Source organism: Lepidochelys kempii, chromosome 11, assembly GCF_965140265.1.
Source record: "Lepidochelys kempii isolate rLepKem1 chromosome 11, rLepKem1.hap2, whole genome shotgun sequence".
In the NCBI taxonomy this organism is placed as follows: Eukaryota; Metazoa; Chordata; order Testudines; family Cheloniidae; genus Lepidochelys; species Lepidochelys kempii.
In genome coordinates, this window is record NC_133266.1 from 35,670,592 (window position 1) to 35,689,681 (window position 19,090).

The 19,090-nt window shown below is 39.6% G+C and overlaps 1 protein-coding gene across 5 annotated transcripts in view; it reads right to left on the bottom strand.

The window, feature by feature from the left end:
* COBLL1 (cordon-bleu WH2 repeat protein like 1) overlaps nt 1-19,090 on the bottom strand; it is a 121,680-nt gene that overhangs the window by 26,848 nt on the left and 75,742 nt on the right. For all 5 annotated transcript variants that reach the window (XM_073305654.1, XM_073305655.1, XM_073305656.1 and 2 more), the window contains 5 exons: nt 15,132-15,333; nt 13,248-13,476; nt 8,175-8,213; nt 3,394-3,491; nt 3,040-3,282 (listed from right to left, as the gene is read on the bottom strand). In XM_073305654.1, the coding sequence (XP_073161755.1) occupies nt 3,040-3,282; nt 3,394-3,491; nt 8,175-8,213; nt 13,248-13,476; nt 15,132-15,333 (811 nt within the window). The remainder of the gene's footprint in view (nt 1-3,039; nt 3,283-3,393; nt 3,492-8,174; nt 8,214-13,247; nt 13,477-15,131; nt 15,334-19,090) is intronic.

Genomic DNA, 19,090 nt, shown 5'->3' on the forward strand with positions numbered 1-19,090 from the left:
CAAGCACTAATCAAGAGGAGAGGCTCCAAGGAGGCAGGCAGTATAGAGGTTTGAAGGATTACTGCCAAAGGATGCATCATCTGTGGAGGCTTGAACTAAGGTGTAGTGTCTCATGAACATATGGATAGAACTCCATGTTGCTGCTTTGCAAACGTCAAGAAGAGCTACTCTTGAACCAAAACTACTGAAACTGCTGTCGTTCTATTAGAATAAGATCTCACTACATGCAGGTGAGGGAGATGCTCCAACTGATAAAGTGGTATAGAGCAAGAGATCTACTTAGATATCCTCTGATGGCTTGTCCACTCACTCATTCCACTGTAGTAATGAACAATCTAGGTTACTTTCTGATTGGCTTTGTTCTTTGCAGGTAAAATGCTAATGCACGTCTCAGGTAGAGGGAATGAAGCCTCTTCTCCTCATTGGTGTCATAAGGCTTTGGGAAAAGACACAGATAAGCATATTGAGGGACATCTGCTTTTATGTTTAGGAGAGCCTGTCTCCTGTTCTCATAAAAAGTTCCCAGTGAAAGGTCTTTAGTTCTGCTCCATCCCACTCCTGAATCAAACATCATGGTGCTAAGAGGCGCACATCTCAACATACAGAGGAGTGCCCTGTCCCAGCTCTCACTTGGGCTGCACACTCCATGAGGCGTTTCCTAAGATGGAGTTCTCGCATCTGTCAGGTTTGGGTAGGAAAGGAATGGCAAATACTGCACCTAACAGAAATATGAGCTTCTCTGAGGCAATAACGGCAGCGTTAGCCATCATAGCTGGAAAAAAACCAGCAGATACAGGAGATGTAGCTTTTAAATCTCATTAACCTGGGCATAATCTAAATCCTGTACTGGGGGCCAGGGAGGCTCCCTGGGGGAACTAATTAACCACTACAGTGAATAAACTGTATGGACACTATATACAGTTAAAACTTTATAAAACTTTTGAAATATTTACAGGTTAAGGACAAAAGGCTCAGCTCTGGCACTGAGGTTCCAGAAGGAGCTGGAGAGACAGTCAATCTGTACTGTCCCTTATATCTTCAGTACAGAGCATGAGGAGAGCAAGGGCACAAATATGGATCAACGAACACTGCTTCAAAGATTCTTATGGTCTCAGGTGCATGGAACACATGAATACCCACAATGGAATACACACAGGGAACAGCCTTCAAAAGATGAACTATGACTTCAGTGGAGTTACCCAGGATTTCCACAGGAGTAAACTGGTAGAATTTGGCCCATTAGGATTAATCAAGCATTAATGCACTTGACATAGCGAAGAAAACTGGGAAATACTGAAGTTGTACAATCATTGTGGGTTACTTTACTTCCATGTACCACCCTTTGTTTGTCTTTTCTGTTCAGACTGCAAACTCTTTTGGGCAAGGACAGTTTCTTATTATATGTTTGTAAAGGGCCCAGTTCAATGGGGTCAACTCTTAATTTTATGTCCTGCAGGTGCTAATACAAATAACGAATTATAATAGTCACCATCAATGCCCCAGGATGTACTGATTTTAAAGGAACCACTTTCTTACATGTCACAGAAATTCTTCTCCTTGAACTCCTCCCCAGTGGCTAAGAAAATGTTTTGCTGTAAACCAGCACTGCTTGCAAATTTGATTAGACAGTGGAGTAATGCCTACTCTCCTCAGTAGATTTTTTTTTAAAAAAAGTCTTTTCTTCACTGTTACTTTCAATGAAGAAGCAAGAAAAGATCAAGACAGACTGTTATTTAATTTTACACCGGTAAAGAGAAAAATATTTTTCTCCTCTTCAAATGACAAAGCTTCTCAGCCAAATATAAGACAACATTTAGAACTTCTGTTAAACAGCGCTCTCTTGTGGTTTTTTCGTGTTGACTGGAAATGAAAAGTATTGTGTACAGGATAATTAGACTAATGGTTCATTTGAGAATTTTTGTTTATGGGACTAGCATTCAGCAATTCATTTCATCCTTCTGGCATGCCAGTAGTCTAATTTTTTTAAAAAGAATGCCTTTTATTCCAGATTCAAAGCACAGTGCAAAATACAAATATGAAGTGTTTCAATTTACACTGACACTTTTAGCCTTGATCTTTAATTGGACTTCACAACGGACAATCTGTGCTTTACCAAGATATTACCCAATGCATTAATTTTCTCTCAAAATTTGTTGGAATGAGTTCAGTAATACACTCAGATAGCCTCTCTCATAACTTCATTCAAATGCATTACTATACAAGCAGACAATTTTATTAAGATAAAACTTTAGTTTAACATCCTTGTGCTTCCTGTAAGTTAAATGTAGTTCCCAAGAGTCCCATTTGTTTCTAATAATTTAGATTGGAAGACTGTTTAGAAGACTATTTTCTTCAACACCACATTAAACTGCATTTTACTACAAAGGACTAAGTGAGTCAATTTTAGAAATGACATAAAATCCCAATCCCCTGTGTAGTTAATGGACATATTAATGTAAACCATAATGTATGCAAACATATAAGCTATTAACTCAACAGAACAAGTTGAGGCTGGAACTCCTATTTATCACTCATACTGTTTAAAATGAAACATCCTTGTTACAAAATAGTGGTTTCATTTAAGCATATGTGCAGCACCAGTGACTTTAAAGTTAAGCAATCTACATGTCTTTGGAGGATCAGAGCCTTTGTCATGATTATATAAATCTTAACCATCGGATAAAAGCCAGATAGCAACAAATACTTTCTTCTTTCTAAAATAAATAAATAAATTTGACTTCTAAACTTACTCATATAAAAGTGTATTAATAGAACAATGGTTTATTTTATTCTGTTTTTTATAATACAGCCAATATTTTGGAACCATACAAAAATATTTAAAATCTATCCCTCAATTGATACAGTGTGAAATATTTCTTGTTTCACTACTATATGCTCAGAAAATAGGACTTTTTACTTACATTGCGTAACTATTTTTGTTCCAAGCCTCAGCAGAAATACCACTGCCTCAGATACTCTTAATCAGTGAAACTTAATGGGGTGGGGAGATGGAGAAGAAAAAGTTTAACAATAGCTCACCTGTTCATTTTCATCAACACTAGTAGATTTCACGACACAAGACGATGTGTATCTCACTTGGGCATGTGCAAGATCCTGTGGGACACTTTGAGAGGCAGGCATTGGAGGCAAGGGTGCTCTTCGCTTCTTTGGCATTTCAGATGGCAATGTATTAGAGTCGTACTGCTTGGAAATCGTGTTAGATCTGTTGATAAAAGTTGGCCTGGGTTTGCTCATCAGTGGAGTTGCTGGGGCACTGGCAGTCTTAAAAGGAGGGGAAGAGATAATCAAACATTCTGAAAGTATTTCAACCAGCAAACCTGACTGTTCTGAGAATATATTTAGACATATTTTGCTTAGAAAATGCCATCTTACTTGTTCTCGTTTCTTCTTACTTCGCTGAAAAAAGCTGAAAAATCCTTTATTTTCTTTCTCCTTCAAAGTACCTGGGTTTTGAGAAATTTGGCAGGAGCCTAAAACAGAAAATAATAATTCTAGACATTTATTGCATAGATTGTTTATGGTATGTTTGGTATATCCTTCCAGCAGGCTGGTAGCAGAGTGGGTAGTAGAGAAAAAATATTCTGTATGAGTAGTCTTTTGAAAGTACAATTTGAAAAAAGCTTCCTGACATTACCATGCTTTTTGCCTTAATTTTTCTCCTTAAGCAATCATAAATTAGCATGAATTTTACTTGCCAGGGATGTAAAGAGTGCTCCTCATTAGCACTGCACTAAATACGATCAATCATGTTAGAGAAGAATTTAATTGCGGTCAATTAAAATTTTAGACTTCCATGTACACTGCCAAGTTCCTGTGTACTTTATTCAGGTTCCTGAACAAAGAAGAAGAAAACTTGCTATGCATGTAGTGCTTCTAAATGAATATACCATTTTCAATTAAACACAAACTCATATATATATATATATATATATATATATATATATATATATATATATATATATATATATATATATACACATATATACACACACACACACACACACCCCTAAATGAAGATGTGGCACAATGGTAACGCTCAGACATCTCAGTATGAAGATCATATCATAAACTAGGTCTGAGCCACTGGGAAAAAGCCACCAAATTCTTGCTAAACCTAGAAGCAGTGATTTTCACTCAGAATTAGGATTCTAGAAAGCAATTTATTACAATCTGAAAAGTCTTATGTCCTGTAGGAAAACTAAATGTTTTAAATGCACAAATATTGACAATCAATGCCACATACAGATGGGATGACTACAGGCTAATTGATGATCAACCACCCTGAGTGCATAGGGCATGTGGAGGGTGCAAGGAGCTCTTTCATTCTGTATTGCCTTTTGTTTTGGAGAAAGATCGTCCCCACAGATCATGTACCCTTTTAACTATCCAGCCCCCCTTAATTCATAGCTTCTTCATTCTGCAGACGACTAATAAAGGCACCGTTTGTGAACCACAGATGTAATATGTGCAGTGCACACATCCTAGGAGAGTAAAATCTCATGAACACATGGTGTGCTAAATCATGCACTCAGAAATCCACATTAAAATTGGATAGAGGACTATATAAACAGATTACAAGACAATAAGGTCTCTGATTAAAAACCCAATAGGTACATTATGTATGCAGTTTTCCTCAGAACTACAAGGCAAGGTTGACAACTTGAGGCTAGGTTTGAAATACAAAGACATCGACCAAGTAGCGCTAACCACCATAAACGGTTTGAATTCCCTTGTTTAGCGTCGAAAATTACGATAAGGTCCACATTCATGTCACTTTCGCAAAACAAGCGTCACCTGCCTGATGGTGAGGAAGTTTATTATTATTATTGTATTAGAGTTTACGCAAGATCTCAACTATTTCCAAGGAAAGACAAGAAATCAACTATTGCCATTAAAAACAGTTCAACCACACGGATCCATTTAACCATATCCTGGACAAACCTTACTCAATTAAGTATTTTAAGAGCTCATTGTATTAAAATTGTGATTGTGTGTATTACTGCGGAATTGTATGTAACTTGTCTAGGAGACCTAACCCCTTGTGAGCTTCAAAGGAATATTTTAAACAATGGGCTAAGACAACGAGAATGAACCTTTAAAAATTAAGGGAGTTTCCCCAGGAAATTTCTAGGGGGGGTATGCAAATGAACCCCCTCCAATTGTGCAAGAACTCAGCCTTTTGAAGCCTTACCCTGAGTGGGAGCCTTTGTTTGGCTTACCTATTTATGGTGGCTTCAAAGATGAAGACAGGATAAAATAGTGGCTCCCAGAGTCATGAGGGGGCTAGTTCTAAGCAAAAGTTGTTATGAACTGGTGACTGCCAGAGAAAACCCCCTGTGTGGCGTTTGAAGGACTAATCACCAATGAGAGCCCAAGATCGGAGGTAGGGGTGATCTCTGGTAAACTTATTAGAATGCAGGTAGGCTCTTCTATTGTTTTTAATATGTTTGACCAGTAATGCCTTTTAATTTAAGAATAAATTAAAAGTGCTTGCTTAGAAAGAGCTGTTTAGTAGCTTATAACTCTTGGCAGTTACACTGTTTGTCATCTCTGAGGAGAGAAGCAAAGCAGGCCTGCTTAGGCAGTCTGTCTTTTGGGGAATAACAAAGTGTTGGCAGGGAACTGTTCAGCCTGGAAATATCCTGATCAAAAGGGAGAGAAATGCAAGTCTCTGCCCAAGAGAGATGACAGCTGAGGAGCCTGCAGCCTAGAGTGGGTGCCCTTGCTGAAAGACAAAGGGGGAATACACGTCCAGTTGCCTTGAACTGTGGCACACACTATGTGTATTTTTCAGATATGGCTACAGCAAAATGTCTAAAGTTTTCTCAAAAGTTGTCATGGCTATAGTACTCAACAAGGGCTAGTGCCTTTGCTTGGTTTGAAAATAAGTACTTCGCTCCCCTATTTTTAAATGGGTCAGTTTAGCAAGACTTTGGAGTGTGAACCTCAGTTCGCTCATATTGGAGTGAATCTCCTGTACCTACAACAACACTGATGTTTTGGGGGATCACCCAGACGAGTAAGGGATTCTGTCACTTCCTGCCCTGTGACCTTGGGAGTGTTGATCAAGTGCTGCTATGGCTCAGATCCCTGACACCATTAGCCTGCCCACAGCACAACGTCTCATCCTGGCTTCCACCAGCCTAGTTACTCCTTGAAGGTAATACCTACAACCCTTCCAGTCCCAAGTCTCCCCAAATGTGTCCTCTCCAAGTTCTGAACTACTGGACACTTGGACCAATCACTCCATATCTGACCTTTCAGTCCCCATCCTCACAGGAAACCTGCACAACATCTTTAAAAGATGAGCCTGTGAACTTAAATTCAGAACTCTGCGGGACACTAAAAAACAAAGACTTAACAGAGACACTGGTTTTATGGTGCATTACACACCAGATGCCTGCTGACCCTCCTTTGTCCTCCGACTGCAGAAGTGTTAAGTGCCCACTTCATTTCAAGTGGTCTCTTACATCATGTGGGAACCCCTTAAACTTAATCTGTATTTAGATGTGACACTCTGGTTACTTTCTCCAGACCTGAGGAAGATTGCCTCTTTCACCCCCAGAAGTTGGTCCAATAGAAGAAATTACCTCACCTACTTTATCTCTTTAAACTCAGTACATATTGACTGGTTAAAAGAAGTCACAAGTTCTACTGTTAGACTCCTTGGCATATTTGTGTAGCTAACAGCTTTTGAGGTCCACAACACAAATAGTTCACAATTCTTTTCCTTTTATTATTGTTTTTCAAAAATAAAAACAATACAGGAAAATTAAATGCAAAACTTGTATGTATGTATGACCCATCTACTCACTTCTAAACACCACTGTAAAAAATTTCAGTACTTCTTGACTTCACTCCACTAAGTAAATTTTATTTCTAGAAAAAAAAGATTTTTTTCAAATATCTCATTCAAAAAACAGGTAAAGAATCATATTATATATATGGTATGAGTGTATATATTTTGCAGGACAGAGACAGGAAATTAGCAAATTTATTTTTTACAGTTTTAGTTACAATGCGAAGAGTTTGTAGATAAGCATTCATTGTTATTAATTGCTAAATAAAACCTGTGTTCAGATGGAAGTAGCAATGAAAATCTCAAGCAAGCCTCACAATCTTATTGTGTACTCAGGGTAACGTTTAAGGTTGTTTAAGACTAAGAAAATGAACCTTCCAAAGCCAGTATTATCCTGTTACAGAGTTGCCTATAAAAAACAAAACAAAATAAAACACTTATGGGACATAAGGTACTTGTCATCACAAAGATGGGGCAAGTGGTCTCAGGGCAGCGAGTATGGTAGTAAGCACTGTGCTTAAAATATTCCAGAATAAGAGTGCCTCAGGGCAACTCTACACTTAAAATGCTGCATTAGCACAGCAACACCAATGCATCTGCGTTGCTCTAGCGCTTGAATGAAGATGCTCTATGCTGACAGAAGAGCGCTCACTTGTCAGCATAGTTAATCCACCTCCTCAAGAGGCACAGCTATGTGAGTGGGAGAAGCTCTACACGGGGGGAGGGGAGGTAAGGTTGGCACAACTACGTGGCTCAGGGGTATGGATTTCTCACATCCCTGAGCGACGTAGTTATACCAATAAAGGTCTGTAAGGTAGACCAGACCTTATTCTGAATTAAGTGTGTTCCACACATGAAGCTAAATCAGGAATAGTTGAATTCACACACTACCTTGTTACGGATTAACTTTCATGTGTAGACACACTCTTATTCATGGGAAGACTTTGCATAAAGAAAGGCTACCATTATGTTTATTTACCATCTGATTCAGCCAAGCAGTCCTGTTGAAATCAACAGGATACCTAACATTGTAAAACAGTCTTCAACATCAGTAACAGCAGCAGGATCAACCTTTTAGTAAAAATTTTTCAATCATTCAGTGTTCAAGGGGCTTCTGAAGAACATTCTTTTGTGATGATCAAAGAACTACCCTAAATTAAAATTTATTGAAATGCTGTACGATAGGCAGTGTATCAACTTTTGTAATAATAATTTATGCAAATCTGACACATATTCTAGAACATGAAGGTACCTGTCTACCTTACAGTCTATAAATGGCAATGTCTATGTGACAACTATCAGCTACAGTTTATATATGTGCTCCTATTTCAGTATCTAGCTCAGTAAAACTTACCTCGTAACGATGATAAATTGAAGTCAGCAGCTGGAGTGGCTAGAGAAAGAAAAATGGTAAATTAGTTATGATGATACTATTTATTAGATACTGAACTTAATTGTGGGTTGAGGGAAAGCTGTCAATTACATCTGAACACCCTCATCTGAGTTTCCAAAAACAAGAAAAGATAGCAGAACATAAGAACAGTCTTCCCTATGTAGAAGAGTAAATATCTTAGAATTATATCTAAAACTAACCACCACCTCAGAATTTGAACTAATATGACAGTGAAATGCACAAAAATTTATATCAAAGACCAGAGATGCCACCATCTGTTCATGTGCAGATTGTGTTCTAGACAGAGCAGATCATATTAAAACTAGCACATTTGTTAATATTTCCCATCAGTAGCAAATCATAACAATCCTCTAATAAAAATCAATCCACCCACCTTCCTGGATTGTTTCTAATTGGAAGGGAAGGGAAGGGAAGGGAAGGGAAGGGAAGGGAATTCATTTTGGAGAAAAGTTCACCATAGGTGTTGGCTTCAGACAATTGCTGAAAGGATGCTGATTTTAATAACATTATAGCCCCAGAACAAACTTAAATAAAGCAATTGGTCATCCCTAACTAGGGAAATAGGTGTTAAATAGGAAGTTACAAAAATAAATAATATTTATGGTATTTTTTCTTTCTTAATTCTGACTATAACTAAATTGTCTGTTAAACAGAAAGCTGGAGTCTGGGAAACAGTTTTCAAGTTCAAATAACATAGATTTTTAATTTAGTCATTTGATCTGCCCCAAATTATTGACTTTTAGCACATGCATTCTCAAAATAAAAAAAAGTTAGGAATAGAGTCAGGGAAAGAACTCCAGACTAATTTTATTTTTTTGTCCAAAGTAGCAAATTGGTAGAAAATAGGTTGTTTCCTTCAATCAATACCTTTCTTGATCAAAGAGAGTCTTCACTGTAAGACATCATTCCCAAACTGAGTCTGTTACTCAGTCTGTGACTCAAATGAAAAAAAATAAGATATTCCACAAAGGACCTCATATCTTTCGCTTGGGAAGGTCAGGAGGCATACAATACAGAATAAAAACTCTTTAAATTTGGAGATGGGTCTTTGTGATTTCTGATCTATGTGTGTTTTTGTTTTCGAAGGGGGGGAAAAAAATAGGAACAGTTAACCTGTAGATAAACTGGTTATTTTTATTGTATTTCTGTCCTAAAACAAACTTTTGCTTACAAATCGCAGTATAATAAAAAGTAGAGCTGAGCAAAATATCGGATTTCTATCCCAATGGAAATTTCGAAATGTCAACATTTGCTTTTGTCCCAAAATGGGATGAAAAATTAAATTTAAAATTTTTTCACACCATGAAATTCTGTGGACAATTTCAATTCGTAAATGATGAAACATTTTGTTATTACATTTTTGATTGACATGAAACATTCAAACATTCCAAAGATTAAAACGTAGTATTTTTGTTTGTTAAAGTAACTCAAATAACTTTGTTTTGACTTATTTCAACATTAAAACATTTCTCCAAGGCACATAGCCCTAGTGGGAGTTGTCGTTCTGGGCCCCATTCTCTTTTATAGACAAGGCTCCTTTGTTGGACTACATCTCCCGAGAGGTGAAAGTAAGCCAGTCCAGGGTACCAGCAAGAACCGTACACCAGCAACCGTACCGGCTTTCCCAGGCCAGCGATTTAAAGGGTCTGGGGCGCGCGGAAGGGGCCACAGCCCCAGGCCCTTTAAATTGCCACTAGAGCCCCGCTACTGGAGCCCTCAGGTAGCAGAGGTGGCCGGGAGCCCCGGGGCTTGAGCGGCGATTTAAAGGGCCCATGGCTCCGGCTGCTGCGGGGAGCCCCAGGCCCTTTTAATTGCCACTGGAGCCCTGCTGCTGAAGCCCCAGGTACTGCAGCAGCTGGGGGCTCCGGTGGCAATTTAAAGGGTTCAGGGCTCCGCTGTGGCAGCGGTGGCCGGAGCCCCGGACCCTTTAAATCACCACCCGAGCCCCGCTGCTGGAGCCCCGGCTTAGGGGCAGCAGCCTGGGGCTGCAGTGGTGATTTAAAGGGCCAGGTGCTCCCGGCCACCACTACCGCAGTGGAGCCCCAGGCCCCTTAAATCTCCACCAGAGTCCCGGGGCTCCCAACCACCTCCGCAGCTGGTAGCACCGGCAGTGATTTAAAGGGCCTGGGGCTCCCACCCGCCACTACCACAGCCGGAGCCCCAGGCCCTTTAAATCTCGTTTTAAAGGACCCAGGGATTTTAAAGGCCACGCCCCTTCCGGTTGAGGCACCGCTCCCTGCTCAGGACTCCGGTGTACCGGTAAGTCCTTTAAGTTACTTTCACTCCTGCATCTCTCATAATACACACACTCACGTGAGTCCCATGATGTAAGCCACAACTCAGTCAGAAGGAAATCTCTTATGGGAGATGCATCCTCCAGAGAGCCACAGGGGAGAACGGGGGCTGGAACTGCAACTTCCATATGGCAATGAGGCATCAGGAAATGCAGTTTTAATCTTTTGCTGAACTGATTCAAAACTAAACGTTGTGGGTTAGTTCAGAAAATTGAAGATTATTAATTGGGTTAAATTATCCCAAAATAAAATATTTCATTTTAATTTTTCCACTGGAAAAATAATTCTGATTAAAGATTCACAACCAACTCTAAATAAAAGCTGTTATTTCAGATACTGCTGACTGGTGTATCTGGGAAGCAAACAGAGATAAATGTCTTTGAAATAAAACATACCAAGTGATGATTCTATGGCAGAGAGGAAAATCTGCATTATGTCAAATGCAGGGATAATGACTATAGAAAGAAGGTACATAGCACTAGTCCAGGGAAGCCTAGCTACATCACAAGAGCCAATGCTCACAGAACATGTTAACGTGAAATCTCTCTGAGAAAGTCTTTGTAACAGACTACAAAAAAAATTAAGGAGTCCTTCGTAAAAGATGGACTTCTGGGTAAGGCATGGGATTGGAAGTTAGATGTGTGTGAGCAAAGGCAAATCACTTCCCTGCCTTCTGTCTCAATTTGACCATCATTGAAGTGGAGATAATACTTCTTGATTCACAAGCCATTAATGAACTAAGCCACCCCCTACCCCTGTGAAGTGCTCACATCCTACACTAATAAGTACCATATAAATTCATACATTTTGTTTAATTAGTATGCTGTTAGGTAGCTGGTCATCTGACCCTGATGGATTATAAACAAAGAAATAATTACTTCCTTGCTGATTTTGCCCTTTCCCATATAGCAAGATGTGACAATTATGAGAATCTCTCTATGTACAACTTAATTCTGTTTGATATTGGGCACCCTCTATGTTTGTCCATGTGAGACTGAAAACTCCATTTTGAATGTAGGGCTGTTTTTCTTCTCTGCTATCTTTTGACATTCATGTTGGACTGAAATTCTGGAACGGGGCTTACAGATCTGGTCTTTGAAAGAGACTGTCATTAAAGGCTATTAATTAGTGAACAGACCTGGCCCACATAGAATAGAATAGTTGAAGGCTGGGGTAAGTGACTTTGCTCCAACTTCTCTGCAGAGAACTGGGATTTGGAGAGTGGAATTTCCCCAGCAGCAGAAAAAAGGAACCAGGTGTTGCTGGTGAGACATATAAAGAAACACATAGAGCAATAGAGAGGAAGCTTTGGGCAGGAGACAGGAATAGAAGGATATGCTTTCATAGCAGGGGGGTTCTGTTTAACTGTGGGACCAACTGAGGAAGAGAAAAGCCAGCTGACGTACAGGGTGGAAGATAGACTCTATGATTGAGAGAAGTCATGTGTAAAAGGGCAGGAGGAGAGGAGGAGTCCAGGATGACTCTGGGCTATGTCCAAAGAACACTCCAGAGGAAACTGTAAGGCAGGGAAGTGACTGGGCAGGTGTGTTTACTATTTTTGTCTAGATCTCTATATTTCTTGTGTTAACGAAAGTAAAGAGTAATGATGATTAGAAAAATTAGCAAAGCATTTCTGAGTGAACTGTAAACCCATAGCTCCCACATGGCTGGAGTTCCAAGAGAGGGTATACTTAAGCTACTGGAGAGCCTGAGGGGTCAAGTATTGATCCAGGAGGTCCCATTTCTGTGAAAGGGTAACAAACAGAAACTATGCCTTGGAAGTGTGCCAGGGGTTTCACCTACACCGCTGTAAAGACCCATAGCATGCCCATGGGTGGCCCAAGGGAGCTGACAAAGGCTCGCAGGACTTAGGCTGTGGGGCTAAAAATTGCAGTGTAGACATTCGAGCTCAGGCTGGAGCCCACGCTCTGAAACCCCCTAAGGAGGATGGGTCTAAAAGCCTGGGCTCCAGCCCAAGCCCAAACTTCTGCACTGCAATTTATTGACCCACACTCTGAGACTTGATGCTGTGAGTTTTTATTGCAGTGTAGACATATCCAGAGAGACCAAAGCAAAAGATAGGGCCACAGCCGACTTAGATCAAGGGAAGATTAGGAGATCTGGGTCTAGTGTGCAGCCTGGTGAGCGTCCAGCAAAGAGAGCACTATCAGGACTGTGTGAGACAAGACACTGAATTTTCTTTGGGGCTTGAATGAGGCTAAAACTGACACAGTGTTTTTAAAATAATAATATATTGTACACACTTTTGCTTAGTCATTTTAGCCCTCTTCTCCAAAACAATAACTGTTTATACTGACAGGTTTCAGAGTAGCAGCCATGTTAGTCTGTATCCACAAAAAGAAAAGGAGTATTTGTGGCACCTTAGAGACTAAACAAATTTATTTGAGCTGTAGCTCATGAAAGCTTATGCGCAAATAAAATTGTTAGTCTCTAAGGTGCCACAAGTACTCCTTTTCTTTTTGTTTATACTGAGGAATTTTATATAGAAGTTCTCTTCCAGAAGTTTATGAAAATTAAGTTTTAGGTGGCCCTTAGGTGGGTTTGGTTCTATAGCAGAATGAATGAAGAACATTACGAAGTATCTAGAAGGACATTCATTTCTCTAGAACACATGAAATCATAGATGTACAATATTTTTTTAAATAACATTTCCTGTGTACATACCTTTGTTGAGAAACTATATATACAAATATCTTACCTTTACTGACATCCATTGCATATAATTCCCTTAGTCCAACATCATTAAGAGATTTTGTTACATCAAGGGGCTCCTGACACTGGTAGTTCTTCAGCAATACAGTGTGCAAAGGATCAAACTCACATTTGCTACAGATAATCGGTATGAATTCATGAAGAGGTTCATGTGGACTCACTCTCACTACAGTCTTCTGTGTTTTCTTGTAGTTTACTACCACTCTTACCGTTTGCTGAAAAAGAAAATACAAACTCTATTAAGTAACATTCAAGGATACCAACAGAGAAAAACCTAAATTGTTACACAAACAGAATGTTGCAGCAACCATAGAAACTCCCCTGCTTCCCCTCCCCACCCAATAAGGGCTGTTTCACCATTGTTACAGTTTTATCAATATTACAAAGAGAACTCTGTAAGAAAAGTGTGAACAGATTTACCCTCTCACCAAGGAAAAAAAAAAAGGAAACACCTGATTGATAGAATATCAGTTTTGGCTCATGCTTGGTCTACTCTTAAAAGTTATGTCAACATAGCTACGTAGTTCAGGGATGTTGACCAAAATAGATATCCTGACCTAAGATGTAGCTATGTTGATCGAAGAACGTTTCTGTCAATGCGGCTACTGTCATTCAGGGCCATGGTGTTCCTACACCAATGGAAAACCCTTTTCTGTTGGCATAGCCTGCCTCTACACTACAGAGTTATGTTAGCATAACTACAGTGATGTAGCTATGCCAATAATAGTCTCCGCTGTGTAGACTTAAAGTTACAATTCACTTAAGCATAAGTTAGAAAGGAGGAAATAGAATGAGGAAAAAGTTAATTCTGTACTTTTTGAGAGCTTCATAAAAATGATACAAGTGTTTATTTTCTATTTCCCATAGCATGAGGAATATCCCTCATTTACACATCTGAACTGAAAAATTCTCAAAAGATGGAGCAATAACATGCAGAGCACATATTAAATGAAATATACGTAATTTGTAATCAGAAGGGTATATAAGTTATAGAAGTCCAGATAATGACTTATGAGCAATGGATTTTCAGTTTATGAAAAGGATGCTATATGTATGTACAGTTCTGCTGCTCATAGAGCATCTTTAGAGTTTATCAAAAGATACTTTCATGGAGGAGATTTGTAACTTTATATTATACTTCAGATTGTTGCATATAATTATTTACATTCCCAAAAGAACAAACAATTAGATTCACATCATTGTAAAATTCCAAAATCATCTAAACCCTGGAGTTACGGACTAAAGCCTAATCTCCGTGTAATGGTATATTGTGATGCCACCAGGCCATGATCTGAAAATATATTCTATTGAGAAATTGCATTTAACATAAATCACATTTAGATAAAAACAATCTGCAATGGTAGACTACAATCAGAAGATGTAGAGTACTTAATCCAGGGGTGGCCAACCTGAGCCTGAAAAGGAGCCAGAATTTACCAATGTACATTGCCAAACAGCCACAATAATATGTCAGCAGCCCCCCATCAGCTCCTTCCCCATACTGCCAGTGCCTCCCATCCACTCTGCCGATCAGCGCCTTCCACTCCCTCCCCACACCTCCCGATCAGCTGTTTCATGGTGACTCTGGGCGGTGAAGGGGGGAGAAGCAAGGGTACTGCAGGCTCAGGGGCGGGGGCAGGAAGGGGTGGAGTGGGGACAGAGCCTGTGGCAGACCCAGGGGTTGAGCAGTGAGCACCCCCCGGCACATGGGAAAGTTGGCGCCTGTAGCTCCAGCCCTGGAGTTGGTGCCTATACGATGAGCTGCATATTAACTTCTGAAGAGCCGCATGTGGCTCCCGAGCCACAGGTTGGGCACTCCTGACTTAATCTCTCTCTCTTCAGATAACACCACCGTTGGTATAATTCTTACCTCCGGCATTATAGGAGTGGGCTTTTTCTTATCCATATGTTTTGGCTTTAAAATCACCTTGTCTACTTCAAGCATTCCAATTGGTGTGTTGGGTTTGAATTTAATCTGTCTCTTCTCTGCTGACATCAGGTCTATGGTATAGCTTGATGGATTTAAATGATACTGTGCACAGAGAAAAATCAGCAAGTCCATCATGGGTGTGCTGTTAAATAAATAAAAAGGGGGGGACGGTAGGGGGTTATAATACCTTATGTTCCTTTACAACCATTATATAGGCCACAAAACAAAGTGCATTTCTGAACATTAGCAAAAATCATCTCTGCTATCCTAGACTAAATAATTACAGTCAACACACCCACTTTGTAATTGTATTCTTAGATGTTGTAGATATTACTTAAAAAAAAAGGCACCTTTAATATGCACATATACTTACAGAGCTACTGTACTCCTGCAAGAGGCAATCTGCACAGAGGTGGCGCAAAATAGTGCATTTCTGAGCGTGAGAGGTGTTTTTGCCTCCTGACTTGCAATACAACATGGGTTTTGGCAGTGGTGGTGATTGGACAGCTGGTATAGTTTATGGTCCATTTTTTCAAAATGACGCATGATTCTGATGTCCAACTTGACGTACTTAAAAGGGGTCCAATTTCCAGAAATCTAAGCTCCTGCCCTCTGAAAAGTCATCTTTTAAGATGTCTTAAATCAGGCAACCAAAATGACTAGTCCTTTTGAAAATTTCGGCACATATGTTTAATGTATGGTATAGCACCTAGAATATACACACTTAGAAACAGATTTCTGGAGAAGGAAAAAGGTGCCAAAGCATACCCACTCATAACAGTAAAGTTCCCGACTTGTGGGAGCAGGATAATTAGATATTTGAACCTCAGTAACAAATTACTTGCTATGGCCATATAAAAATATCACTGTGAATCTAATAAAGAACACTTTCAAAGTCTATTTGCAGCTATTCATAATTTGGATTTTCCCCAAAACCAGCCTGATCTTGGCACACAATGAAACTATTTCAACTAACTCTTTACTTTACTTATTCCTTCCTGTTTCTACACAAACATACAATGGTGTAAAGAACACAAAACATTACATTTTTTCCCAAGAACTTTGAACTGGAAACTTTAACTCATACATTGTATTACGATTAGATATACTGTACAAATAAAATGGCTATATAAGCCAAACTGTGCTCTTCTCCCCCACTCCTCAATATATTCCCAAATAGGAGCAGAGATGACTTCATAAAAAGAGAGAGCAACAAAGTTGCATCAGAGGGCTTTCACATACTGCATACATACTATATATAAAAGTTACACAATAAAAACTTTTCTAAAAGAACATTAAGGTTGCAGAGTCGAACACTCAGAAGTTAATAAATGCCAGAATTAAGGTTGCCTGAAAAATCATCGGAGGAAGAGAAACCACCACAACCACCATCCCTCATCCACAAACACAGAATACCCAATAGCCTGGCTCTATAGCCCGTTGGTTAGGGCACTAACCTGGGATTTTCATATTCCAGGCCAGAGCCATAACTACCAGGCTGTAGAGTTTCAGAGACATATTTACATCCACCCTGGAGCGAAGAAAACTTCCCATAGAGATTTTAATCATAATCCAGTATCAGGGGGGTATCCGTGTTAGTCTGTATCCACAAAAACAACATGGAGTCCGGTGGCACCTTAAAGACTAACAGATTTATTTGGGCATAATTTCAAGCCCAAATTAATGGTGTAAAATTTGCAAATGAATTGTAACTCTGCAGTTTCTCTTTGAAGTCTGCTTTTGAAGTTTTTTTGTTCAAGTATAGCTACTTTTAAATCTGTTATAGAATGTCCAGGGAGACTGAACTGTGATTGAAGTGTGAAGGGTGATTTCTGATTTGTGTCCATTTATTCTTTTACATAGAGACTGTCCGGTTTGGCCAATGTAAATGGCAGAAGGGCATTATTGGCACATGATGACATATATCACATTAGTAGATGTTCAGGTGAACGAGCCCCGATGGTGTGGCTCATGTGGTTGGGTCCTCTGATGGTGTCACTAGAGTAGATATGGGAACAGAGTAGGCCACAGGGTTTGTTACAGGGACTGGCTCCTGGGTTAGTGTTTCTGTGGTGTGGTGTGTTGTTGCTGGTGAGTATTTGCTTCAGGTTGGGGGGCTGTCTGTAAGCAAGGATTAGCCTGCTTCCCAAGGTCTGTGAGAGTGAGGAATCATTTTCCAGGATAGGCTGTAGATCGTTGATGATAATAATCCAGACACACAAAGGGGCCGAAGTAATGCTGCACAGGCAAACTTAATTCTGGCATTTCCTAACTTTTGAGTTGATTGCAACCTTAATGTTCTTTGCCATGCTTTTTTTAAAACATAGTAATATTATATATTAGTGCAGGAAGTGGAAAAGCTGTGGTTTATTTTCTCAGCACCAGCTTGCTATACACACAACCTTGTGGTGAAGGGATTAATTCATTAGCATTGGAACATAACTTACATTTCTAGGACCATATCAAAGGAAATATAGGATGTTCAATTGAAGTTAAAATCCATACACATTCCCAAAACAATCATGAAACTGAGCAGACTTTGAGGCAGTGTTGTCTAGAATTTTGTCCTGGGCACAATTCTGTGAATAAAACTATTTTGAAGGAGAATAGGTACCTTAAATTCATCTTCACAGACATAAGACACACAGAAAGACTGGTCTTTGCTTAGTAGAGACTGAACATAAGTAATAGGAGGATGTTTTTTAATGCCATGATTTAATTTTTAACTTTTAAAATTAACCCAGGTTATGATTCCTGTATTTAAACTACTTCTTGCTGGTTCTAGCACTGCTTATTTCCTAAGCAAGCTTCATTCAGGCTTCAGGGCTGGAATCATAGCCCTGGACACACAACAGAACAAGCACACTTTCAAATGTTGGAATTATTCAAAAGAACTTACTCCTAAATTCAGGATCATGTTAGCAGAGGGATGCTTTACAGTCCATCTGCCACCATTGAGCGCTAGGATATTATAGGCTAAATTCTGCTCTATTGTTATGTTTATTCTTTCCTCTTCATCTCCTAGAGGAATGTCGCATTACCTGCTTAAGCAGCAGGAGGCAGCACTTGCCTGGAAAAAACAAATCTGATTCAAAAGCATCAAGTAGCCTTCAATCTTGTACTGGGTTTGTGTAGAAGGATGGAAAAAAACGTCTGTGCCTTCATCCCGTCAGTACATGCCCGCCTGAGGGGTGCAGTAAGAAACTCATCTGTAAGCTCTTCACAAGATCAATTACATTTCCACTCAGGGAAACCATTCCTGAGCACTGATCATTTTCTTTCCCACTGGCAGGAAGGAAGAAAGAAATTGCTGTCCTCTTCCTTGTGCTCCCACCCTTCGAGAAGTAGTCGTCTCTCCCACCCAAGTGATCACTGATAAAACTTTGCAGAGGACCCAAAAACTGGGGGAGTGGCAAATAATGAACAGGACCGTTCACTGATTCAGAGCAATCTGGATCGCTTGGTACACTGGGCAAACAATGTGTTTTAATAAGGCTAAATGTAAATGTATACATCTAAAAACAAAGAATACAGACCTTACTTTCAGGATGGGGGCGACTGCGAAAAAGATTTGGTGGTTGTGGTGGATAATCAGCTGAACATGAGCTCCCAGTGTCACACTGTGGCCAAAAGAGCCAATGCAACCCTGGGACGCACAAACAGGCAAATCTCAAGTAGGAGTAGAGAGGTTATTTTTATCTCTGTATCTGGCATTGGTGTAACTGCTGCTGTAATACTGTGTCCAATTCTGGTGCCCAAAATTCAAGAAGGAAGTTTATAAGTTGGAGAAGAGCCATAAGAACAATTAAAGGATTAGAGAACATGCCTTCTAGTGACAGAATCAAAGTTCTCCATCTATTTATACTGAACAAAGAGAAGGTTAAGGGGTAACTTGATTA